Consider the following 26,861-nt stretch of genomic DNA (forward strand, 5'->3'; position numbering starts at 1 on the left):
ATGATTGACCAAAGCATTCAAACATTCCCAAATATCTAAACACATATTTATAAAAATGAACCATATGGAATTATAACCCTGTGCATTTTAATCCGTTATTCGATTCCACAAAGGAATTTATGCCTTTACAGATGACAGAAAAACAAGATGTATGCCTATAAATGCATTAGCATTTATAAACTATAGTGAAATATATATATATAAATACATCTTCTGAAGAATTAATGTGAATGATATTCAATTAAACACTCAACCAGATCAATCAGACAAGCCCATAATAAATGGGCATACCCGAGTGCTCAGTCTCTCCCTTAATGTTTACATCAGCTCCCAACTCTGCTTAGTCAATGCTCATCTTTATTCTCCCACCATACAGCTGGAACTCATTAGCACAGTTAAATGGCTAATGATTTGTGAGGATTTAAGAGCTTTCAGAAGCCATTTATTTCAAATTGTGCTTAATGCAACATTTTAATTGTGAATATATGACACATAAAACTTGGGCCTGTTGTCACAGATATTTATAAAAATGTAATGGAATGCTAATAGAGTACACAAATAGAAGGCTATTTAACAAAATGTAGGGCGATTTATAGCTAGTACTCCCTTAATTATAACCGTACGGTTGTTTTTTTGACACTGAGAAACAACAATTACCGTTCTGCAAATATCTTTATTTATACATAACAAATGCACTATCATCTGGTTTCACACATCCAGATCAGTGTTCTTTTAGGTATTCAGAGGATGTTACAATAGGCTTATTCAAATGAAGTGAATTTGATGCCAAACAGCCTTAGTCTGGTTCCTTGTTGACAGCATGATGAGCTGTAGGGTTGTTTCAAGTCCTTACAATGAAATGCACTGTAATGGGAAAACTGATCTGTTGGCCAATTAATTTTTCAGAGGAATCCAAACACAAGCACAGCACCTAACCAAGGTACTTTGAATGGCATCATAAAACAGGATTGTTATTCCTTAAATAAAATTCAAGTTTCTCAGAAACCATGTGCAATCTTTCAAAGGGAACATTGAAAAGGGCTCAAGTATAAATCCAGAGAGTCAGACAGAAAGAGGAAAAAAAAGGTGGTTGAGGAAACCAAGATAACCCATGCAATTTAGTTTTAAATTAGCCTTAAACCTTTTTTTTTTTTTTAAACTGCTGAGGTCAAATCCAGATCAGTGGATAATTTAACCAGCCACCTATTTCTCCACACTGATCAATGCCCCTTAGCTTGCAGACACCGATATGAAAAATCAGACACACAAGAGATTTAAATCTACAGGCTGAGAATATTAATTTCTGGCTACATTTTTGATGCAACTCATTAAATAGAAATTCGTACCAAAGATGCATCTCCTTAATGACCACTGAATAAATAGTACCTGAAATGCATTTCATTTAAGTCTGAGAGAACATTAAATAAATAAAAAATAGTTTCTCCAGAAATATTTATATAAAAAGATTAACAGAAGTGGAATTTCTGCCCAAAATTAGCTTAAATATGCGTAATGTTATGTGCTCGCTCCCCTCCCCCGGGGTTCACACCATCGACAACTTTAGTAAATTGGGATATTGCCTTTAAGTCAAAACTTGTATGATTTCCCCTTCTTTTAAATAGTATATATATTTTTAAAGGAATTGTGCATTGTGCATGGGTACTGAAGTCTCCCTTTAGCACAACACGGGTTTATATACACATCTTGGAAAAAAAAAATATATATATATATCAAAACCCAGTGGAGTCAGGCGTGCTGCTCTGCAGATTGTCAATCATTCTCTCCAGTTCCTCAATACATGGTGTGATCTCTTTGCACTGTGTCCATGAAATTTTAAACCTACAAATAAAGATAAATTGATTGAAAAGCAGTAATCAATATATTTCCCACATTTATTGTAATTACATTATATTCTGTGACAGATAAACTTTTTTGCTTTTACAAAAAACACCCTCTATTTAAGGTAGCAAGAACCAAGTTAACTGCGAATAGGAAACCAGGCTCTATTGTATCCTGATCTTATCTTTCTAGGTGCAAAAACAGTGATTTGCAGGATAACCTGGAACCTGCTTTCTACAATAAAGTCCATGTCAGACATTGAAATCTATAGAACAATCACAGTAGTTAGTTTGATTGTAGGAACATTTGCATGAATCACAAAAATAATGCAAATGTTCACCCTACAAACGAGTGGCTCGCCCCTACCTTCTTTTCAGCTCCAGGCACTTGGCCATCCCAATGCAGCTCTGTTGCAAAGCTGTGATGCAGTGTGTTGCCAATGTGCTGAAGCACTGCGCTCTCAGCATGTTGTGGCTGCTGGTGTCCCACTGCGGCAACTCGCTGGTGTACCTCCACGCGCTCAGCCCGAACTCCAGGGCTGCGTCCCACTGCTTACACTTGAGCAGCAACTTGCCTCCTTCCACACAAGCTTGCTAAAGACATAAAATAACATCACTGATTCACAAGAGATTTACACATTTGCTTATTTACTGTAAGGACTCCTGCCACTCCTGAATATTATGTTCCGAAGTTTGAAAACACAGCAAATGTTATAGCAATGGACACAAAGTTACTGAATTACTGTCCTGGCTTAGTGTAGCCTTATTTACATAAAGTATTTGTCAGGATACAAAAAACAAACAAAAAATAAAACAAAGACCAACTCACTTTCACTATATTACAAGAGCACCAAAAGCCTAAGTGCATGGCAGTATGAATTAAAGTCCTAAAGAGGAATAGAGATTCATCTCGGTATTAGTTTTCATTCCTGAAATCTCCCTGCCACATTTTAGATACCCCGATAACTGCACTTCTTTCCCTTCAAAACAAAAACAAAAATGACTAACCTTGAAAGCCAGAAGGTGAGGATAGGCCTTCCTGTAGCAGTGTGCATCTCGGTTGGACCCCAGTCGCGAGTAAGGGATGGATCGATACACGTTGGCTTTTTTACACTGCAGATGCTCTTGTAAGAGTTTCAGGTCAGGACAGAGAACTTTAGTGTTTTTCTCCTGTGTGAAGAACATGCAAAAATATATGCATTAAAACCCTGGAATGACTAAATCAAAACAAACTTCTGAAATTTTCAAATGGTTCAGAATTAAAGTTGTGTTCCAGCACCGCCTTAAAAGAAAGGTTAAGAAACATAAATGACATTATGGCCTTTCAGGCTTCTTGTGCATCAGTTGATGCTCTGTAGCAAGCTATGCTATAAATACATTTTAAATATGTTTGAAGATCATCTCAAAGAGTACAAAATACAGAATTCCCCAAGTCATGTTGCATCCTGTTAAACTGGGATCACTACAACACCAGTTCGAGGATATTTGCCATGCCTCACAGCTTTACATATTTCTATAGATGGCAAGATAGATCCAGAAAAAAAACTTTGGCCATTCAAATGCCCTCTGCCTCTACCATGGTTCGGATCACACCAGTATGCCCACCTCTTCCAGGAACATCAAGGAACTGACGAGGTCTACGAGCTGTTGTTGGGAAAGGGCCATGAGGTGAAGCTCCAAGCCAACACCCTTCTTCTGGTTCAGTCGCTGCTTTTTCGTGGAGGGCTCCACTGCTGCCAAGAGAAGAAAATGTTAGGATCTGTACGCCAAGGTTGCAGTGTGTGTTTAGTGATAAGACAGCAGTAATTAAGGCATGATCTGAAACTAATTTATTGTTTTAACCACATTGACTGTATAGGTTTCATTTTCTAACAGGTATATTCCATGTAATGAAACATTAAGTAGTGCAAATTAAGTACTTTTTAAAGCCTAGTATAGTTATAGTAAACTCAATTTGATGAAATGGTTATATTCACTTACCCAACTCATCCTGTTCTTGGTTGGTTATATTATTTCTGGGGTAGGGTGATGGGCCCACCCTGTAGTTCAAGGCATCAAAGTAGGACCTCCTTATGTGAGCTGGGGGGGGAAGCAGATAAATAACTGAATGCAACATATGATACCTACCCCCATGGGTTGGGGGTAATTATATTATCGTATACATTCATTCATTAATTTATAGATGCAATTGTAAGAGAAAAAATGAAATGATTCATACAATGTGATATCATGTCGGCCTAACTCATAGGAAGTATATCTGGCATTTAATACATTACATTGATATTTAATTGTTGGTTCTATAATTCCAGCGTATGCATCATTATGGTCTAAGTAAACCGACCTTTTAAAAATACTTAATGACGATGTAACGTAGCATTTTGCCGACAAGCTTTCTACCATGGACTACAGCAGGCTATCAAATAATTAAACAATACAAAAAATACTTCATTTAACATGCATCTATTCGTGTGAACTGTTCTGCCACATATATAACATAAAACAAAGTATACAAAGGTTTGTGCCGACTCCGTTTGGTGGGAAAACTCATCTGATCACAGGCCCTACCCGCCAAGACCTGCATTAATTAACTTATCGCAGACCATGTGCTGTATGTGTCCAGCATAACCTGGAAATACAGGGGAACACTTACTGAAATGACACATTGAATATGCTTTACTTAAGAACTGGAAGAAAATAAAAGTAAACTGCAATTATGCAATGGCCCTACACCCCTCCCCCCAAACCCGAGCTGAAAGGAGGGAAATTCAAGCGCTTAACCTTCTTTACAAAACACATCTGTGTCCTGCAAAAGAAATACATATATTTTTTTCTTACCTGAAATTTTGGGCTGAGGAGCAGGGATTTCCACCAGCACTCGTCGTTCCTGACAAGACGTTGCCATGCTTCCTGTTCACCCTATTTGTTGATCAAATGAATCACAATAATACACACCACTTTTGTTTGGCAAATCGCTTTTTTTAATCGTGCATCACCATCAAACGTGCTGTGCAATCTATATTTAAACACTGCACAGTAGGGCTTTCCCCGTTTCCCACCTAAATAGCAGGATTAAAGCTTACTTGGCTACTAGTACTTCCAAAAAGTGCGCCTTTTCAGCCACTGCTTTAATGACTTTATCTCCAGCGACTACAGAATACTAGAATAAATGTTCAGATTGAAAGTGGTCTGCTATTCCACATCGTTATCCTTAATGCGATCACCAAATACCATTAAAAATATATATATTGAAAGCTTCTCCTGGTTTGTCTCTTTTGCATCTAAGCAGCTCCCTTTCCACAGCACTTTGCTCAATTCAGCGGGACTTTTAAATCAACTAGAGAAACTTGCCGCGTGGGCGTGGCTTCGCTGATCTCTGGAAGCTGATTGGTTAACTCCTCGGCGCTGCTCCACACTGATTGGACAGCGCCGTTCACTTCCGCGTTGCTGCTTTACATATTGCCAGCTGTGTTATCATCGGCGGTAGATAACCAGACCTGTGCCGGCGAGGAGCGAGTGCGCCTGCGTGGCGGTGCTGGTTCTTGTACCTTATTGAGTAGCTAAGCATGTGGGGAAGATTAAACATGGGGATGGTGTCTGTGTGTCTGATGTTCACATTTGGGATGTGCAAGTTTGATCATTAGATGCATCTGGGCTGTGTATCATGCTGAATACTATTTTATACTTTGTTTTGAAGAGGAAGAGTTTAAATTGTAGAAGTTTTGAAGTGATGTACAAGGTGGTAGTAGATTGGTTATTATGGTTTTAAAGGTTTGTGCCAGAATTGGCTGTTATAAAAGGTGGTACAGAGTGAAAAATAAAGTTGAGGGATATAGAGTGGGGTTATACTGTGTTTGGGATGTCAAAGCAGTAGTATAGTACTAGAAGGGAAGGTTAAGGTGTGTGGTTGTGTGTGTGGTGGAGTTATGTAGTATATTGGGAAGAAAAGATATGTGGAAAGTTTAAGGGATGGGTAATGAACAGTTTTGTGTTCATTTTCTGAAGTTGGAAAGCGTGGAGACATTTGAACTTAAGTTGTGACATGTGACAGACATGTTATAGTAACGTAAATATGTGTTGAACTCATATGCTAAGACACTGTGTGGAAAAATCGGTTTATAGTGCTTTTGTATAGGAGTTGTAAATGGAGTGGAGTTATTTTAAAAAGGATGTGAGGGTAGCACTGGTATTAATATGAAGTTTAAATGTGTTTTAAGCTTTGTAGCTGGTAAAAAAAAAAAAAAGTAGTGTGGTAGAGTAGCCTAATTCAGGTCTGGAAGAAGATGTAGGCTACTGTAATTGAAGGAAGGTGAATTATTGAAATCAAAGTTAGTAAAGACCGACAAAGGGCAAAGAGAAGACATTTTAAATTTAGGTAAGAAGTGCAAACAAGGAATAAGTGGTGATATGATTATCGGTCAATGTTGTCAATATTAGAATGTAGATTGACAGATTAAATATAAAGAAAAGGCCTGTGAATGGTAGAATTATTGTTGGGTTGGTATTATGGTGTATTTGGAATTTAAAAGGACAATGGTTTGTTATGGAAATAATGAGAAAATTAAGTGAAACTATTTAATATATATAACAAGAGACATACTTGAAACTTTTACCATGCTGTACCATTAGTATACAATATTTGTACCATGTGTGAACCATATTTTTAACACATTTACACTTTACTGTATATCACATATACATTATGTTTTTACTATGGAACACCACAATTACAATTTTTATATTTTTATCATAGTACACTATACCGCATTAGCTAGTCTACATATTTTAAATTTTATTGTTTATATATAAACAACTAAAATAAACAATAACTAGTTTAATTGAAATAAAACGTGTTACGTTTCTATTTTTAAATCCAGATAGAACGTCAACTATTAAAATGTGAGTTTAAGTAGTTTTAATAATGCAGTTTGGTTTTAACATTACAGGTAATCTGTTGTTTCAACAACTGTGCTTTCCAATATGTATTGAAAACGTGCGCTTTTTATTTATTTAAAATATGTAAATTTATTTTAATATTTCGGCTTTATGGATGAGGTAGATTCCCCTTTGTATAGTTTAAACATTTATTTAACGTAAATATATTGACTTAACAATAGTAACTCTCTTGAATCTGCCGATGTGAAAACATAGCTTACCCACTTTGACCAGCGGTACTTTTGGTTTGAAAATGGGAGACGAACTGGGTGACGAGTGGTGGCAACAAGAAGCCAATAAATCAGGTAAAAGTGAATTTTTATTTTCCGATTTGCCCGGTTGGTTGTGTTTTTTTTTGCTGTAATTGTAATAAGAAGTTTCTACAACATTCATGAGCACTGGCTGCACACTGTTCTGTCCATAGCTTGGTTGTGTGGGTTGTGAGCAGACATTGTGAGATAACATTATTGCCTTAATACCATTTCATTTAACAGCTTAGGCTTTATATTCTTCTACTAGCGTGGGCTGTACCATACAGCAATTATGATAGCCAATAATTACCTATTTACAAGGTAAAACGTTTTAGTGTGCTGCACATGTGTTTGTGTCTCAAACCGCAACGCATTCTGGTACTTGTAGTCTTGCAACTGTTGTTAAGGAAAGTTAGTTGCTTGTAGTCCTTCACAGTCTCCACCCCCCCCTCCTCATAGCAAGATATTATTGACAGCAACATATTGAGAAAATAAATAAATAAAATACCAATCTATGAAGTATAGTGAGTTCAATTTAATTATTTTATCAAACATGTTCAGTGCTTAATATTGTGTGGCAATATTGTGAAAAAGCAATTCATACCCATTACATGCCTAATGTGTAAAGTTAGGTGTTAAAATCTTGCAGAATTCACAAGACCCTAAGGAATATGTCATTTTGGATGGTTTTGTATCCCTTCTACCAAATCTCTATAAAAACAGAAGGAAAAGGCTATCTAAGCTATTTGCCTGCACTCTATAAATTCTTGATACCTCCAAAACATATCTACAAACTACACTGATTCTAATATAGTAATTTATTTTAAACCAGTGTATTGCGGAAAGAGTACTGGTGTACCATTACGTTATATTAAGGGCTTTTTATGGCCACAAAACCATTCAAGAAACATGTTATCATTCATTTACTTGTTTCAATAATGAATCATTTCAATATCATCCAATTCCTATCGTTTCCAGACACAGGGGGTTGCACTATACCACATAATGAAAGACCTTTATACTGGAAAATATGTCCCCCTCATTAGAGTTTACATTAACAAAGGTCTAACAGGTAAATTGTATAATTGGTATAAATCTGGGTTGAAAAGGACATTTTCTTTGAAGAATCTGGAAAAGAAAAAGTCAAAAACAACAATACGCATGTTTACATTAAAATACATATTTAATATGATACAGGTTGTTTTTAATGAATTTGTTACAACAGTGAAAAATATTATTTTCTAAATATTATATAGGAGACACTATGTTGCAGGCAGATAACATTTAAAGACTTAAACCTAGAGCTGAATTTAGCAATAGTCTTTGGAAACATTAATCTTTATTTTTATTTTTTTAATATTCTTTTAAAAACTTAGTGTTTTATTGAACTGCAAAGCTTTTGGGATTGAAAGCACTTAAAAACATGTACCCTTATGCCAGTTACATTGTGGCCTAGGTTTTGTGCTACATTCTGTATATTACACAATAACCCTTATAATAATATAACATTTAAACTACTAAGCCATGATATCTTTATGCATGACCATTGAGAGAAATATCTGCTTGAAGCAACCTGTGTGGGATGGAAAGGAGCACCATTGTAACATTTTATAATAACTTGTCAAAAATAACTTTTTATGGATTTTTTTAGGAAGCATTTGATTTTTCCGTCGTAGGGAGGGCATGCCATGTCAAAGGGCTGAACGGTTTGCCATATTTGTATATGGTCCATTTTTCATAGTGGGTTCTTTCGCTGGCTTAAGAAGGCTCTGAGGTGGGGTTTTACATGGGCCTACATTGTTGACAGTGCTGCTCGTCAATTTAGTTCCACTATAAGCTTTCGGTTTAGGGATTCTGGTCGGGCCTGGTCTTCGGACTGTTTCTACAGGGATCTGTAAAGAAAACAGACACAGGTGGATTAAATAAGAAATGAACTGCCAAATGTGCTAGAAAATGTTGAGTAAGTTAGAAATGCTACAGTTTTTCAGTAGAACACCATCTAAAGGTCTTCCATGAAGTGGAAAATCTTTGTATAGAAAAACTGTAATGGTTTTGTTGGTGACAAAAACTGAAAACCATATATATGTGGATTGATTAATTTGTTTGATTGCATTGAAGGACCTGCTTTGTGCTGTATTATCTATTCCTTAATTTCCCATCATTGTTATTAATTCTTAATTATGGGCTTTCACCACAACATACAAAACTTGTATTAGGTCTATCCTCTGTGTTAGGAATTGGTTTGATGGAAAACTGATCTGTATTGTATTTCAGAGAATTCCTCAGTGGAATTGAAAACAGATAAATGTATCTGTCAGACTTTTCGCACTACACACATCAGGTTTAGGTTTGAAATGAATTATTCCGCTTGATTATTTGCTATTATAATTTTTTATTGAATTGTAATGTAGTTGGCACAAGAGGATAGTAGTTTATTTCCTAGTCCAAGACAGTTAAGTTGTGTTGCCATATTCTTTCACTAGATGTCCCTGTTTCCCATTTATTGAAACCTCTTTTAATGAGGATGCAGAATGATGACCTCAGAAAGTTCAGAGATCTGCTGACCAACATATCCTGCAGATTCCTTTGAATTACATTGTTGATATCCACTGACAAAGTTAAATCACACAGTTTCACCTGTAGTTGGCAATGACTTCTCGTATCAATCCTATTTCTAAGAATTTGCATTATAGGTTGTCATCCAGAGAAGTCATTCTGTAGTTATGATTTCTTCCAGCAAAGTTTACAAATATGATGAACCACAACTTCTTGTTTTAGTCATTTGTTTGTTCTTAATGTTTACCGGATGACATATTTGCTCCAGCAACATGAACATCATGGAAAAAAAAAAAAAAATGTTTCTAGAAACATAAATTAACATTGAATCCTGCAGTACTCAGAGTCATGCAACTTGAATTTTTGGGACCACTGGCATCTGTGTATAGTTATTGTTTCGAATGCAGGCATCAATTATTCTTTTTTGATTCATATGATATTGTGTTTGGTCTGTGTTTTTTCTGAGTAACAAAGAACACATTAGGTTTCAAAAAAGGGACAAGAGTTGAATAGTTTGGCATAATTTATAAGAGAGCATCGGAAATACAACCATGAGGTTTTTATTATTGCATTGTTTACTGCATAATCAACTTAACATTTAATGTCATGGTTTGTTTCTTCAGGGCCAGCTAGTGATGTCAGTCTGGAAAATCTTCACTTTTGTCATTGTCTAGAATGCAATTTAATGCTGCCTCTTCTCCCAAGAACATGCATAATATTGTTCTCTCAGATTATTGATAAAGACAGTTGTACAGAAAAAGAGGAAATACCAGTAATGCCCTGTTTGTTTCCACTTTTACACTGGAAATTGGTTAGGCCTATACATTATTACATTAGTTAACATTGAGGATACATACCCATTGCTGGGATTATTTTACACTTTTCCAGCTTTAAATGTTAAGGATGTGAGCTACTGTGAACTGTGAATGTCTCCAATTGTGTTTGTTTTAATAAATAGAATTATGTCTTTAACAGTGTAGGATGTGGTGGTACTCAATTGCACATTCTTCTAAAATGGCATATTGGTTGTTCTGTCAGATAAACAGTTAATTTACGGATGTCTGCATTGGTTCCAGAAGGGAAACCACAGGAAAATAGATGTCAATATGCACTTTTCTGATGCTCAGGAGGGTACAATTGAGTGATTGGTTATGAAAGCTGACTTATTTTGGATGGGTTTTTAACCCCTGTCTACCTGCAGTTCGGTTAGTCCCCTTGAATGCCAAATTGTATTTAGAGTATGGAGTAACCATTACTTTGAATTACTGTTCTTATTTGTGTACAATGGTCAGCTTTGAGAAAAACACTGCCATGAAAAGAAGACCACAGTTTTCCTTTGCTAGAACCGTGTCTCGGGAGTAGTGCAGTTTTAATGTCCTTCTGAGACTATGCTACTCTTGCCAGGACGAGCCAGTGTGTTCTGCTGTACTGGCTCTGTTGTAGCCAAGGAAACCAAACACAGTTGTTGTTTGGGTCTGGATCAGCGAACACCAGGACGTCACAGATACTGTTTCAGAGCAAGACTTGATATCATCTTTCATTCAGAATATGAAGGCTTTGTTGAAAATCAGCCTGTATCCATTTGGTGTGTGAATGTCTTTTACATCTGTTACTTACAATGTCCAGGCCTTTTTAAAAGAGAAAATGTGGTGTTTTTATAAAAGATTAAGATTAATTTCGTCACAAAATGCATGTTTAGTGTAAAATGTAGCAAAATTACTTAAAACAATACTAATCTTAATTGAAACTTTTCATTGCCAAGTAAATGAAATAAAAATAATGTTAATAATGTATATCTTTAGTTAGATTTATGTTATAACTTAGCCTGAACTCTAAAGTCTGAAACTGACTGGACACTACACTGTTTAAAGCCCTAATAACTAGCCAACACTAAAACTACACCCAATTAAGATAACTATAAAAATGCTATACTGTATTAAGGTCAAAATATTTTAGAAATTTTATCCTGGGATTATACATGTTAATGTTCATGTTATAATTATAAAAGTATAATGCAATAACATTTCTCACTTTTTGCTGGTTCACTGAAATCATTAATGGCAGTACCATGTCACTTCATTTCACTTTCAGTGGCAGGTGGAAACAATTCTTTAACTAGTTTTACAGTTACTGGGAAGAAATGGCACCTTAGTCTGCCCAATTTCCATGTGTTCTTCATGGTGGTTATAAGGGAGAGGGGTCTAATTTCCAAGCTGCACAGATTCCAGCTTGAATCGATTTAACGGTTTGTATAGCCAACTCTTTATATTGATATTGAGTCAGACTTTTTTTTAATTGACTATATATGTGTACCATTTCACAAGCCTGAGTGAAGTAAATGCAGCTGTTTTTCACTCCTTTTATGGTTGATGTTATAAAGCCAGCTGTACGATTTCTCAGACTGTTGGAAAGCTTAAATTGAATCACACTTGCCCTGTTATCAAGTGCTTGGTACAAATATCTTTCAGTCTTTATTAAAAAACAAAAGACAGTTTTAAAGTAGTCAAGACAATTAACTGGTTACTGATGCCTCATTCTGTACTGTCTGGCCTGTAACAGGCGTTTCACAGTTTGAGGTGTGAACACTTAAACTCTGCATCTGAATAGTATTGTTTTAATCTTTTTGCATTCCTCTACACTTGTATTGGTTGATTTCTCCTCATTCGCTTTCCTTGTTATAACGACTAACTGAGCTACAAAACTGCATTTTTGTGTTTATTACACTATGATTTACCTATAAAATTTTAAACAAGGTTAAGGCATATCATTTATTAGCTGTGAAATTACAGTTAAGTAAGGAAAACAAAATGATGTAATGTCTTTAAAAAGGTTTTTAGAAAGTGCAATTAGATGCTGTTAGTAGTTGATACTTTCCAGTTGCTTTTTACATACAGTGCAGTATGCTCTGACACTCATTACTGTTTTACAGTGGGCTTCCATTCTTAATCAATAATGCATTTTATAGCATATTGTAACATTAACATAATGCAGCCCTACTTGTTTCTTTTCAGTCAGGAGCTATTCTTGATTTACTAATAGTTGCATTGCATAAACAACTGAACATACATTGACACAAAACTGTTGGGAAGCAGAGTAATGTTCATCCATGCTCAATGTGAGGACTATGCAAATCAGTCTAGGTCTAATGGTATTTTGGATCATGTTTTGTTTGAAACTGTTGTAACCGATGTTGAGGAATTCTATTGTGAGAGTACCAACGTAGAAGATGAATTGAGCATTATGTAGTCTTGTTGGCTTTCTTCGCATTTTAGAACAGAAATATGGACTTTTATGTCTATTCATGATGCAATTTTATTGTATGTGGTATAATTTCTTAATATATGTTTCTTAGTTCACTGATGTAGGTCTCTTAAAGGTCTTATAGCAGTAACCCCCCCGCCCCCTGCCCCCCCACCACCACCACCACTACTGTCTGACAGCATGTTCTCTTCAGATGTGCAATGAAGGCAAGCATGTTGTACTGACTCAGGCTCTCTGCTTAACAATGTATGCTTTGAGAGAGACAGATTTGCATATTGATAAATCATTTGCAGTTACAGAATGCAGGCAAGGTGCAATGGCAACATGAAATCTAAATAAATATTTTAAATTAAAATTAGGAAAAAACTCAAGGAAGTCAGAAAGTGTCACGTACATTAATGCTTTCAGAGTGCTAATGTAGGCATAGGCTACAATTTGAATTATATAGCTGTGGTTTGTTATATATATATTGCCATGGCTTTTGATAATTTGCCCAGAATGGTTTGTACATGGCAGTATATATGCCCTATCTATAAAGATATTTTAATTTGTGAATACTTACAATTTAAAATGTGCATTGCTTGACTTAGATTTTCCGAGTAAATCAAACAAAATAAATCCTCTCAAAAACATGTCAAAGTATTATTATTGTTAAGATATGCATTTGAATATGAGTACTGTACTTTGTATTAGTACTAGTAACTTAAAAACTATGATTTTTAAAATTAGGCTTTTAGAAATCACTCAATATATTCTAGGTTAAAATCTTCTAGAGATTGCCTTATCTTTGCATTATTTTGCCTTATTATTCTATGTATGAGGTGTACTAGTTTCAATATTCTATACATCAATTCCACATTTTATTACTGTTAATATAATTTTATTTTATATTTATTGATGTTGACTTAGTAGGTTTTCTAAGAAAGATATAGCCGTAGGCCCTCTGCAATATATATATATATATATAATTTTTTTTATTTTTTTTCCTTTTTTTTGTCTTAATTATTTTTATTTTTTAAACTATCACATTACTGCTTGACTGTCAGACAGAAACATCATTGGTCAGTAGGCTATGTATTATGATGATATTTGCACAATGGTGATTCACAGTTATAACTCGGCATTAGGAAAATGTCAGCTGTTTATTCCTTGACATTGAATTCCTTGTTATAGATAGTGTCATACCATAAAAATAGCTGAAATGCCTAGCTTTTCCACTACACATATGTAATTAATGATGCCCAAGGCTAGGCTACAAGATATTGGTATTTTCATGTCTGCTCCATTGTTTGGTGGATGTTTTTCTGTCACAGTGGTGTTATCTGTCCATCATTTTATTATGTGTCTGGGATTCTCAATTTTAAATGGCAGGGCTTTGTGATTTGAAGTATAACTATAATCTGTGTTTGCTGCAAGGGTACTTTCAAGGAGACTATAATTGTTAGTGACTCCACCCTTTCCCAGTCCCTATGTTTATGTAATTTGGGTAGTTGGAGAAACCATGACATCACCCTACAGTATGTAAATTCAGCTCACAAACACGTTGGACTTCTACATCTCTCCTTTTTTTTCTTTTTTAATTATGAATTCTGAATTTGAATAGAAACACCACAAATGTGTTTGTGCTGGTATAATGCTAGGGTTACATCAGTTCGTTCTCTCATAAGAAAATGTCATCAATGCAAATGTTTTGATTGTCTTCACCAATTTTTTGTAATTAATCATTACATTAAAAATGTGTCTGGTCCACTGTATAGCCTAGCTATTGGTAAATTAATATTATGAAGATTTTCCAAAATTTTCATTGACAGTGTTTTTTTTTTTTTTTGCACGTTTCTTATAATGCCAGCACCATGCTCATACTGTGTTTTTGTGTTTTCTAGTTAGTTGAATGTTAGAATGACTCAAGAAAAGAGTGAACAAACAAACAAACCTAAACATAAATGAATATGTTTTGTTTAAAAAGAAGGATCTTTATAATATTGTCCTTTTAAAACTGAGATCAGATATTGTGTATTCATTCATTAAAGGCATAACACAAAATAAAGAAAAAATAAAGAAAAAAATAAAACATAAACCAACATTTACTTATTTTAATTGTTAGAAAAAAGATTTCCCTTAACAAAATGCATGTCTGTGCTATATGAAATACAACAGAATTAAAACAGTACATCGCTGAATAGTCTTGTTACATATCATTCATTTTTGAGCATATACAGTAAGTGCACACGTGATTAATCACTCAAGGTAAAAATAAACAATTATTGCTAGTACTTTTGTAGGCTTTTCTTAGATTTTGTTTTTCTTGTTCAATTATAGTTCATGCAGAAACATGTCCAAAAAAAAAAAAAAAACCTAAACAAAACACCAAACAAACAAGTGCTTCAACAGGATTCTTGAAGGGATGGTCAGATGGATGGAGGGAAAGGAAATCAGGGTTGCATATTGATGGGTTGAGGTTGGGTGGGTTGAATTGGTTGCTTTGTTGGTATCATGGGGGAGTCAATCATAGACGTTACTTACTGTAATTTGCGAAGGCCTTGGGATTGGGGAAGTGGCCGGTGTAATTGTGATGCTACTGGTGATTTTGCTGGCCTTAATAGGAGTGCCGTTCATTAAAACTGGAGTTCTGTTTTCCTGCCCTGGGGAAAAGCAAGGACTCATGGGCCGCGATGTACTGTTAATGGCCTGAATATAGGGGTTCCCTAAGTGGATATGGATTTTGTTATCCTCAGTGGTGATGACACTGGGCCCAGTGCTGTTGGATCTCTGCAGCTGCCAGCTATTTTGCCTTTCTGGGGTCACACGGAAAACTGTGTGATTCCCGCTGAGCTCCACTGGCTCTGTGGTGAGAGATCGATCTGGGGAGCTGGTGGTCACGGCCACTATGTGGATGGGTGACATGGCCCTGTCAGGAGTTATGGATCCAGATGAGTCTGGGGTCATGGCTCGGGAGTAGGTAGCCATGGTGAGGGGTGACATGGCTCTGTCAGGGGTGCAAAATCCTTCAGAAGAGGGGGAGCCTTTGGATTTTGTGGTTGGAGAGATGGAGGCATTCTGGATGATGGTAATTCTTTGTTTTGGAACACCCCCACAATTGGGGATTACTGCGGTGCTGGTGAAAGAGTGGGTGTTCTCTGAGGTTGGGCTTGTTATCTCCAGCATGGCCATATTTTGCCCATGGTCAGGTGTCACTTTGATATGCAGGGGCTGTCCTGGGGTGTGAGTCAGCACCACATCCCCTTGCTGCACAGGATTCCCATTTTGGCGGCTTAGCACTTTACCATTGAGAGGATGCTGGCTTTCCTTGCTTTTGGTGAATGGGACTCTTGATCTCCTGTTGTTATGGTTGTTAACATTGTTGATGAGGGAAGGATTGCTTTTGTTGATTGGCTGTTCATCGCTGTAATTTGGGTCGTCCTCAGGATCACTTTCCTCATACAGTTTTCCGTTCACCACAGCCCGTTCTAAAGGTGCTAGGCTCTTATAATCGGGAGGCTTATTATCTGCTGGGTCTGTCTGTACTTCCTTTGAGGAGACCTGCAAGTCTGAGAATCTTCTTCCATTTAAACCAGGCCTCAGGCTTTTACTAAAGCGCCGATATCTCTCCAGTTCCCTGGTAAGGTTTTCCATTTCTCGGGCAAGTTCTTTATTCTTGCTCTCCTGCTGAGTTAGTTTCCGCTGCAGCGTGCCATGGTCAGATTTCAGCCGACATATTGAATCCTCCGTCCCCATGTATTCGTGGATCTTTTCCTTCAGGGCTTCGACCTCTCTGGTTAAGTGGCTGGATTTGGCCTCCTCTTCTTTCAGACGCTTGTAGAGAATGTGCTCCTGGTTAGACTCTTCCTTCTCTGCTAGCTGGTATTTAGAGAGCTCATTTCTGTATATTTCTAGCTCTTCCATAAGGGACTTTGCTCTTTCTTGTTCATTAGAGTACCTTCTCTCAAGAGATTCAAAGTCATCCTCAGTTTTCAGCAAGTCATCCTCTACCACCCTCATCTCCTTGAGCTTTCTCCTTAGCCTCTCTACCTCTTGCGTCAGATCCTTTACTTTGTTGTCTTCCTGGTGAAAGCGGGTTACTCCAGGCACCTTGATATGCTCTTCTTTGGCTTTGTTTCTCAAGAATTCTTTCTCCACAGCCTCCAGCGATTGAAGCCTCTTCTTCATCATGTTAACCTTGGACTGCAGGTCACCACCCTTCTCTTCCTCTCCTTTCAGTTTGGCCTTTAGTTCATCCCTGTCCTTGGTCACACTGTACATCTTTTCTTCAAGCTCGGCCTTGGATTTTAAGGCCTTTTTACTCTCCTCAATCAGCTTCTCGGTCACTGATGTTACCTTGTCCTGTTCAGCCTGCAGCTTGTCAGTAGTACTTTGCAATTTCTCCTCTGTATGCTTCAGCTTCTCAGCCATGGTTTTCCTTTCATCCACCAGCATGACTGTCAGTGTCTTCAACTTAGTGAGGTCTTCTTTCAGGGTAAGCTCTGCTTTTGCCAGCTGGCTCTCAACGGCCTCTAACTCCCTGATTCTCACTTTCAGTGTGTCCAGTTCATTTGAGAGATGCTTAGTAACATTCCTCTCTTTCTCCAGATTGCACTTCAGTGAGCAGCATTCCTGTTTGCTCTTTCCAAAGGCATCTTCCAGCTTTTCAAGCTCCATGATCCTGCGGTTCAGTTTGTCCACCTCAATCTTCAGGCTCCGGCTCTGGGTAGACTCCTTGTCCAACTTCTTGTTGAGGTCCCTGCACTGGTCCTCCATCTTGATTAGCTCTTCGTCTTTCCCCTCCATTTCCAGCACTCTCTTCCTTAACTCCTCCACCTCAGCCATTAAGCTGGAGTTGCCACACTCCCCACGGTTGATCTTGTCTCTAAGGTCCTGGAGTTCCTCCTCTGCTTTACGGAGTGTCTTATTAGTTTCTTCCAGGTCATCAATCTGCCTGCTTAGGGTGGCTAGTTTCTGTCGGAGCTGTCGGTTGTGGGTGTCCTCATTGGTCAGCTTGGCAGTCATGGCCTCCTGCTCCTGATGGAAGCGACTGGCTTGGTCACGTATGTCAGCCTCCAACCGAAATACTTTTTGTTCCTCTTCCTCTGCCCTGGCTTGGACAGTAATTAGCTTCTCCTGGGCCTGGGCCGCACTTGCTGTCAGTACCTGGACCTTGCCGCTCTGCTGGACGAGCTGCTCGGTCAACCGCTGCTGCTCATCGACCACTAGCAATGCAAAAGATTTCAGCTTTGTCAGCTCTTCCTTCAGGTTGTTTACTTTCTTGTTGTTCTCCTTTTCCTTCCGTTCCTGGAATTCCTTTTCCTGGTCGATCAGCAGCTTAAGTCTGAAAAGGAAACAAAAAGAAATGCAAAGAGTTATTCATGGAAATGTAGGAGACAACTGATTTTATAATTAGTTTTACAAGCAAAATTATGATAAATGTGAAAGATTGTCTGTTAAAATTGTATTATGCTATTAACTCTGTACCTTCTAAAGTAGGCTACACATCAGTGTCACTGTATCAAGAGATAGTTATGTATATTTTAGATTTCAGGAGATTTGATATTGCACTGGGTTATAGGCACAGGATATGGTATTGTGGATCACACCAGTTACATAAGAACATAAGAAAGTTTACAAACGAGAGGAGGCCATTCGACCCTTCGTGCTCTTTTAGTTATTTTAATTCCCAAAAGTTTCAAGCACCAGGCTTTATGAACCAGTGGGGGAAACAATGTTCATTTAGAGAAAATTATAACTCTGATAAAACACGGAAAATTTGACATGCCAACGAGAATAAAACATAAAATGTAATAAATTCCAGTGACTTTCTTAAAACATTTAGTTACAGAATATTTGAATATGCAGGCCTTTGGACACCCTCAATCTACACTAACAATGCCTGTTACTCATATTATAATTTCAAAGAGCAATACTTTGTCATAAGCAAAGTTCGATATGAACAGCAGACTACCACCCAGTTTGTGTATATTTTGGGCCAAAAAAATCATTTTAGGCTCAGTTTTCATTTTGATAAACAATATGCAACAGAAATATCACGGGCAGTTTAGCCCAAGCTTAGGCACAATTTAAACCAAACAAAATTGTTGTGTTCATATTTCAATCTGTTAGTGATGTCATCTTTCTGTACTCAAATTCTGTTGTTTCATGTCCTGCCAGTGGCCAGGCTTATTTACATTTATCTTTGTTCCAATGTTCTTTTCTTTGTTTGGAAATATCTAGAAATAATGACTTCTGACATTTTCTGCCCACGTATTCACGTACAACATGTTCAGCATTTCCACAGAAGTATTATGCTAGAGAAACCCTCGAACACTCCACATGCCTGTATTCTTCCATATGGATTAGTTTATCCTGAGTATTAATGTGTTACTATATTTCCTATGGATTGTTATGTAAGAATTACATAGCACATAATATACAGAACAGGGGCAGACAGTCTTACTAATACTCAAGTAGTTATTTTGACTTTGTTCCCCATCTTTGCTACAGGTATTCCAATAAACTCTGCATAACAATGTTAAGGTGGTAGATTATATTATTTTTTCAATCCTTGTAACTGCCCCCCCCCCCCAAACAAAATAGAAAATCAAGCAGACAGACCAAAGAAAAATTAAACGGACTTCTCTCTTTTGACTTTGATCTGTTTGCCATGTTATTTTCAGCATACCTCTTGGTTTTTTTAACTGCTGCCATAAACTTCTAAATTGGATAAAATAGCTTATGTATTAGGCTAATGTAAAAGAACATTTTATATATTTCTGCTTTGTTTAAAGTCTACATTAATGTCAGTGTCTTATAACTTTTAACTTAGTTAATTTTCTCTGTATTCTTTCAAGTGATGCAGGTTTTGATTTTGTAAGCTAAGAATGGCTTGCTGATGGAAAAAAGCAATGTGTTTCATTGCAGACTTGTCTTGTGCATGAAGGTTCAGGTTATGACTAAGCTGCACTGTCAGCATCTGTGCATCAGTTATGGAAACAGGAGTTTGGTCACCAGCTGGGCTTGAGCTGCCTTACATGTTTAAAAAATGCTTTTGACATCTGGTAAGTGCATAATCTTTTTTGGTTAGAAAAAGTGCATGGAAATGAGGACATTGATATTCACTTTTGCTGTATTATTATGAGGACATTATGCTGGTAGTTTGCCTCACTGGAGCCTTGGCACTGAAGATCACTTGTGGAGGTGTAATATTGGGTTTGGCACTTGCTGCAGAATTGAGTGTTGTTAGAAAGTATTTTAACAGCTAATTTAAAATGTTATACATTGCCCTGTACTGTGCATTGAGAATAAACAAAAGCTCCAAACTTCTTTTACATATTTTAAACTTCCTCTCATGTTCTTAACCAAAGTATCTTGGGTTATAGAAAGTAATTCTGGAAAAGCCATTTATGTATTAGTGTGCATAACAAGGACTTTATTTCTAGCTACTGTAAAAGTGGTGAACACTAATAACCATGTCGCTATTTATGCTTGTAACTAGGTGCATAACAACAATATTTTTCTTCTTGGTTTTTGTAAATGGTTCTTTTTCACTAACCCTGGAGTTCATTTAATTTTTGTAGTGCATTGTCCAGATGTAGGAAATTCAGGCAGTGGAGGCATGTGTCTTTGTGGAGAACCACATAATGTGTAAGAAATACAAAATGAGTTGTGTGAATATGAGTTTTAAAGTAGTTATTTGCATTATAGAAAAAAAATAAAATCTGTTCATATTTTGATTTTAATCCCACTGTTTACTGTCGTTGTCATGTACTACAGCACCCTGTGGCTCACAGTTTTTGGACGGCTGAGAATTGTGGTGTGGTGTGCCACAAGAAATTCCCATTATTCTCTCATTCATAACACACTTTTTAAAATCTGTGGGGTACAATTTTGCATAACTTTGTACAAGTCTTGGCTTGCCATTTTCACCATACATTAGTTGTTTGTATGTATGTACTTTCTTCTATTATTTGATAAAAATGTGCATATATGCAAATGATGCTTTGTCATTGTTATGGATTGAATTGTAAATATGGGAACGTTTTACTGTGACTAATTCAAAAATATTATGCCTATCGTCTAAATAAACAAAGGCTTTGAATTCCCAGGATGTTTTTGAGATGGGGTTGTTGTTGAATCCCTGGCACTGCATAAATATTCTCAGTTTACATGTTTAAACCCAAAGAATACCATTCTGCAATTTTCCATTTCATTTAGCTAGTCTTGCTGCTCTAAGAACAAAATGCCAATGTTTTGAAAGCCTACTACTACCAATACTACAGCCTATGTGTATCTGTATTGTGCATGTATCATTTTGGATTTTTCTTTTCACTGATTTATTGTTTTCAGGATTTCAGTCTGATTCAATAACCTAGTTCTTAATCCCCTATAACCACATTAACTAAAAGTTACATCCATGTCATGACTGTATTTATATTCACTCAGGCACCATTCTTTCCAAATAAAATTTTTGCCTTGGCGTATTAAGCTTTCACACAGATGAACTGTATAGATATAGGCTACCGTAAGTCAGGAAGGAAAATGTTTCATGCTGAGAGAGGAAGTCTCCTCCCAGCATTCTCTCAAGGGAATAGGAAAGGTGTTCTAATTAACATGAACATTTGACATCGACAGCATCATAAAACACACTAGAATAGAAAGCATTTAAAATGAAAAACTTGAAATATATGTGCAAGGACTACATATATTTCTTAAAATGTCAAAAAACCTTGGTTAAATTTTTGGTCAGTGGATGGAAAACTGCACAAACAGCACTGCACTGTACTTTGTAGCTGTGGAAGACCTATGTGAATCTTAAAAAAGAAAAATCATATTAATGCCTTGATAATTTTATGAACTAATAGTCCTACATCACATAAATGGAGTGTCTGTCATTGTATAGAGGAAGTTGTAAGGCAAGGTTGGAGCTTTAGGGCTGTGAAATGTAAGGTAATACTCTGGAAGTGATACAGAAACAATGTTGCTCTTAGATTTTAATGAGGAATGTAATGAAACAAGTTTAACATTTTTTTCAGTACATAAGGAAATGAGTAAGACAAAGTACATAAAATAGTTATGCTGGTTTTAATAAAAATAAGAGACGGGATGTAAATGATAAGTACAAAAAGGAAACCGAACGGAGAATGTGGAAAGATAGGGCCACACATGATGCTAACACATTACATAGGTGGAATCAATGGCAGTTTTGGTCTAAGACATCTGGTACCTTCTGAGCTGAGTTCAACTTCATCCTCCATGGCACTTGCAGTAACATTGGTATCAGTAAATATAAATAAATAACACTGCATCTTAAGCCATGGATACTTTGTTTTCAGATAAACTGTGTCAGTAATCTTCCATAACAGAAAGTATCTAACAGCAGAGATATCATAATGTTGGGGGGGAAAAAAAGCACAAATATTGTCTTGTTCATAGATAAGGAAGTGCTTCATTTTAGCACACAAATATTAACATTATTTGTAAGTTACCGTGTTATCTGATGCACCTAAATTTCACCCCAAAAACAAAATACTGCATTTTTTTGTAGTAACCCGATAGAGTACATGAAACATCTGAACGTCTCTCCTCAGTGGTTAGTAATGTATGCAGAGGGGTCCTGTAACCTCAGTCCTATGAAGGGCCCATGCTGTGTTGATTATGGGAAGGCACAGCAGATTGAAAATGTGTGTGCTGTATGGTATGAATGATGACGTAGTTTCCTCCCTGTCTTAGAAGACGCTCTTTCTAGGAACTTGCAAGTCTTCTGTAGCTCTGCCCTGGGCTGTGTGTGGAATGCGCTGTGCTCAGTTCTTGTATGGCTCCACGGCCCATAAAGGGATCTCATGGTTCTGCATGAGAAGACTAATCGAAACAATCCAGGGAGGCTAGGCCCTGTTTAATATTCTCTTGAGGAACGGTTTCTATTCTTTCTTTTGGGAAACTGATACTTCTCCTTTGCTGCCCTGCTTTGTCTTCTTACAAGTAAGAAAATAGTCAGCTGACAAATTCTGCAGAATTTCCCCTTTTTTCTTCCTCCTTCCTTTCTTTAGCGTCTTCCATTTCTGTATTGATATTTATATTTGCTGAAAATAACAGACTGTTGTTCCTGGCTTATTGTGTGCCCTTTTGATTAAAATACATACTTAGTATTGCACAAACTTAAAATTCCTTGTCATTTCATCATAAATCTCTGGGCTTTTTTTAAAATCACCCAAAAAACCAACATTGGGGCTGCCAGAAACCCGTTCTATTCTAAAGTAGTGAATTTAATTTGAACAGAAACAGAATATAGAATTTACACAGATGGGAAAATATCAGATATAGTCTTTTCTGTCCCATTAAGTTGCTTTAGACTGACAGAAGGTGTTTGTGTTCTGCAATGCCCAAGTAAATCCTATTAAATGAATTGGCTCATCAGACCATCTTTCCACTGTGCACATTTTTGTGGCTTTGAATTGCAATATCTGGTTCACTAGTAGCTAACATCTCTCTCGGTTCATGAAAGAGTGAGAACTAACAAACCTTAGAATTGTGTCCACAGTTCATATCTTTTTACAAGAACGCACACGCTATGGTTCAGAAACCACCAAACAGGAAAGGTATGCCAGTGAGCATCATAATTTGCTCTGCATTTCATGGACCTGAGGCAGACTTGATGTCAGAAGGTGTCCCAGACTGGTTTTGTTTTAGTGCTCTACGGGCCTGGCTTTCACTGCCTGGTGAGAAGAGCCGCCATTCCTCGTCTGCAGGGGTTGCAGCTGGCGGAGTTGGAAGGGATGTTATGACTTGTAATTGTGTAACTGCAGTTCATTCTACAGATGTCGCATTGGCATGAAACGATCCCCTAATTAAGGGTTCCTTCTTCTCTCCCCCTCGATTTATATTTAAAGGAATTCCCCTTGTTCCAAAGGCAATTATAGACTGGCTTCATAAACAGACCCATTCTCCGCACTCACTAATTCCATATATACTTAAGAAGAGTGCATTATGTCAGACGATCAGGGCGGTTACCATTTATGTGCGGTGTAATTCATGCAGAATGGGCTTAAATATCTGAAGTCAATGAAATGCTTTGAAGAGGGGGTGGGGAGGGAACTGAACATGAATGTCCCCACACTTAGCCCCACTATATTAAATGACAGAGTGTGTTGCTTTAATTAAGATTTTATAATGAACTGTAACTTCTTGAAGAGGGGCACATGTTCTGTATCGCAAAAAAAAAAAAAGTCCCTCTTCAAAAAGCAGAGGGGTTTGAAAAGTGCCTCCTCTATCCAGACACAAGGATGAGCTCTACAGCCTTGGATATCTCATTGTTTCATTTGATGTCAGTGTCCAACTATAGATAAGTGGCCCGTTGACAGCATGGCAATGGCACAGGTGGTGACAGTTATTTTGGGTGAACGTGGTGGAGGGATCCTGCATTCACTGCCTGAATTCACTGCCAGTGTCTGACTGGGCAGGTACCAGGGTCAACTTTCATGGTTCTTTAATTTCTGCTTACATTTCCTGTTCCCTTCGAGTTAATGGCAGTGTGCCCTGATGAAAGTGGTTGTGGTTGAGGCTGTGTCTATGTCCTTTGGTAACTCTGGTGAGCATGGCAGTCCAGGAAATGGGAGGCTGATAACAATCAGCGATTCCATATTGGGGTTTAAATGTGGACAGAAATAGCAGTTTGTTCTATTTTTAAGTTATGTTGTTTATAAGACGTAAAGTTCTCCATAGTCTCATGGAATAAAATCATAGTGTAGCACAGCTGTAACGTACTTTTAATAATGTCAACAGAACAACTTCCGTCATTTGAATCAATTAAATTATTAGCTGTTGCTATTCTTATTGGTTATAAACAGTATATCTTCAGCAAAACAAATTATTCTAATAAAAGTGAAGTGGTCTACTGGTTCTCCTTCTCAGCCTTTTCAATCTCCATATAGTCACCAGACTGTAAAAAATACTAAACTTTTTAAAAAGAGAATTATATTTCTTCTTACTGTGGTAACTTTTTTAATGTATTATAATACTTATTACAATTACTATTACTTTCAAAAAAATGAATTTTCCTGTAAACTTACTCATTGTTTGAATGTCCCAAAGCCAAATCAAATTTAAAGGGATGCCAGGGAGTGAGGTAACTGTATAACCTAATAATGCTGTCAAACGTTTTAAACAATAAAGAAGTGGTCAAATATGTAAGGGGAAAATATCCCCCCCTTTTTAATATAATTGCTGTATAGTTACCTATTTGTTATGTTTCTATCTCCAGATCTCTTTAAAATGTCTCCCCTTTGTTCCAAAATTTATAATGCTCAGAATACATGACATATGGATATTGAGGTTTTGGAATATATTGTTGGAGAAAAAATATTAGGCTACTCTCTGGAAAGGCCAAGTGTCAGATCCTTCAGGGAAACATTTACGTTTTGTTCTATTTTTTTTATTTTTTTTATTTTTTATTTTTATTTTTTTTTACATTTTGTGATTATTTTCACAATAAACATCTCCATTAAATTACTTATGTGTGGATTTTGAATTCTACATTTTCTTGACTATTGGCTAAGCAATTACATTGTGTATCTCCAGTGTCCAAGACATAATATTCTGGCACGGGCCTATAGGCTGTAATATTTCCTAAAGTACACAGCAACCACAATAATATGGTCAATGTATGTTAAATTATGTCATAATTAGTGGCTTTTCGTAAAGGAAGTCACATCCCATGGGTGGAAACATCAAGTAGCTTATTTCTTTACATTATATTAATTTAGCATGCTTATTGCTCTCTTAAATATACTAATTGTGCTATGAGTAAACCTACAGTTATGCCACATAGCATTTTACACAGACTTTTTTGTTTTAGTTTCGATGATGACTAAACTTCTGAGGAAATTGCATTAAAACATTTTCCTCATTTAAAATATTTCTGACTATTTCATGCTTTGATTCACATTATCACAGAGATCAACACAAACAATTCAATGTTTGCTTTGACTGGGAAGGAAATGGAACCAAGCAAGTGACATCTGATCTGAATTGAATCTGCTGTGTGTAAAGAAATTATAATATAAACAAATCTGCCTTGTTGTTTTTGAGGAATTATGATGGTTTTGGGTTTTGAAGAAAGCATCATTACAGATGCCCATAATGCTTTATTCTAAACATTCAGTTGGGAATGGACTTCAAAGTTGGAAATGCTGCATGAGCAAAAGCACCAAAGGCAAAATTGCATGAATTGGCTAAACTTGTTAAATGTACTTTTCAGACTTCTCCAAAGAATTTTCATGTGACTTACATTCATCACAATTATGTTTAGCAATCACTGACCAAGATGCCAGACTAAAATTAGTAGATGTTCATTGTACAGCATGGATGACTTGGTTTACCTTATAATAAGGCATTGCCTAAATATAGAAATTTAAATTTTGGAAACTGCTTGTCAGATTTCTCATGGTAAACCTTTGAAAGTATGGTTTCCATATGCTGTTAGCATTAGTCATGTCGTCCTGCAATTTTCATGACTGCTTTGTTTGGCAGGAGATGTACACTATGTATTGCCATTGTATTTTGAAAGCCAAACAATTAGTCAGATCATAACTCGGCTTACAGCTTGTAATAGAGTTTAACTCTATTTAGATTAACAGCTTAATGCTATCCGGGCATACATTTGTCCAGTTAAATGAGTTGGCCAATGTCACTGAACTGAAAGTGTCTGAGCTAGGATCTTAACCTTCAATCTCTGTTACGGTAGCAGAGACTAGACTAAACCATATGCACTGCCAGATGTAGCCCAGATGTTTTTGTTTGTTTATTTGTTTGTTTAATTGATTTTTTTATTTTTCAATAGGAAGTCAATGCATTGGATTAGGATCTATTTTAAATTATGTGAAGGCTGTACGTAAACACACAATTATGATCTCCATAACACAGAAGTACCGTGCAAATAGTTTAATAAATTGGTTAAAAGTGATCTATGTTTGGCTGAAATGATTATGTTATGAGGTTAGTGATTGTTTAGTTTTTAGTTTATGCATAGTTAAACAGATGA

General features: G+C 36.6%; 3 protein-coding genes across 4 annotated transcripts in view; 1 reads left to right on the forward strand and 2 right to left on the reverse strand.

The window, feature by feature from the left end:
* Positions 1 to 653: 653 nt before the first annotated feature.
* Positions 654 to 5,150, reverse strand: LOC136751009 (uncharacterized). 2 transcript variants are annotated; one of them, XM_066706224.1, is made up of 7 exons: positions 4,919 to 5,150; positions 4,674 to 4,754; positions 3,819 to 3,917; positions 3,444 to 3,571; positions 2,847 to 3,008; positions 2,206 to 2,432; positions 654 to 1,839 (listed from the first exon to the last, which is right to left on the reverse strand). In XM_066706224.1, exons 2-7 carry the CDS (start codon positions 4,738 to 4,740, stop codon positions 1,731 to 1,733), a joined length of 792 nt encoding a protein of 263 aa, XP_066562321.1. In that variant the 5' UTR covers positions 4,741 to 4,754; positions 4,919 to 5,150; the 3' UTR covers positions 654 to 1,730. The 2 variants fall into 2 exon arrangements, with proteins under 2 accessions (XP_066562321.1, XP_066562322.1); XM_066706225.1 differs by having other exon boundaries at positions 3,444 to 3,568; positions 4,674 to 5,150.
* A 1,771-nt stretch (positions 5,151 to 6,921) lies between these two features.
* cmss1 (cms1 ribosomal small subunit homolog) overlaps positions 6,922 to 26,861 on the forward strand; it is a 103,014-nt gene continuing 83,074 nt past the window's right edge. Inside the window, exon 1 of the mRNA XM_066706228.1 lies at positions 6,922 to 7,075. Within this exon, the coding sequence (XP_066562325.1) occupies positions 7,024 to 7,075 (52 nt within the window). The 5' untranslated portion in view covers positions 6,922 to 7,023. The remainder of the gene's footprint in view (positions 7,076 to 26,861) is intronic.
* The window catches only part of filip1l (filamin A interacting protein 1-like), an 86,580-nt gene continuing 67,954 nt past the window's right edge, over positions 8,236 to 26,861 (reverse strand). The window contains exons 5-6 of the mRNA XM_066706227.1: positions 15,362 to 18,161; positions 8,236 to 8,913 (exon numbers count right to left, since the gene is read on the reverse strand). Coding sequence (XP_066562324.1) covers positions 8,713 to 8,913; positions 15,362 to 18,161 — 3,001 coding nt within the window. The 3' untranslated portion in view covers positions 8,236 to 8,712. The remainder of the gene's footprint in view (positions 8,914 to 15,361; positions 18,162 to 26,861) is intronic.

The sequence above is a fragment of the Amia ocellicauda genome, chromosome 6 (genome assembly GCF_036373705.1).
Source record: "Amia ocellicauda isolate fAmiCal2 chromosome 6, fAmiCal2.hap1, whole genome shotgun sequence".
NCBI classification, from domain to species: Eukaryota; Metazoa; Chordata; class Actinopteri; order Amiiformes; family Amiidae; genus Amia; species Amia ocellicauda.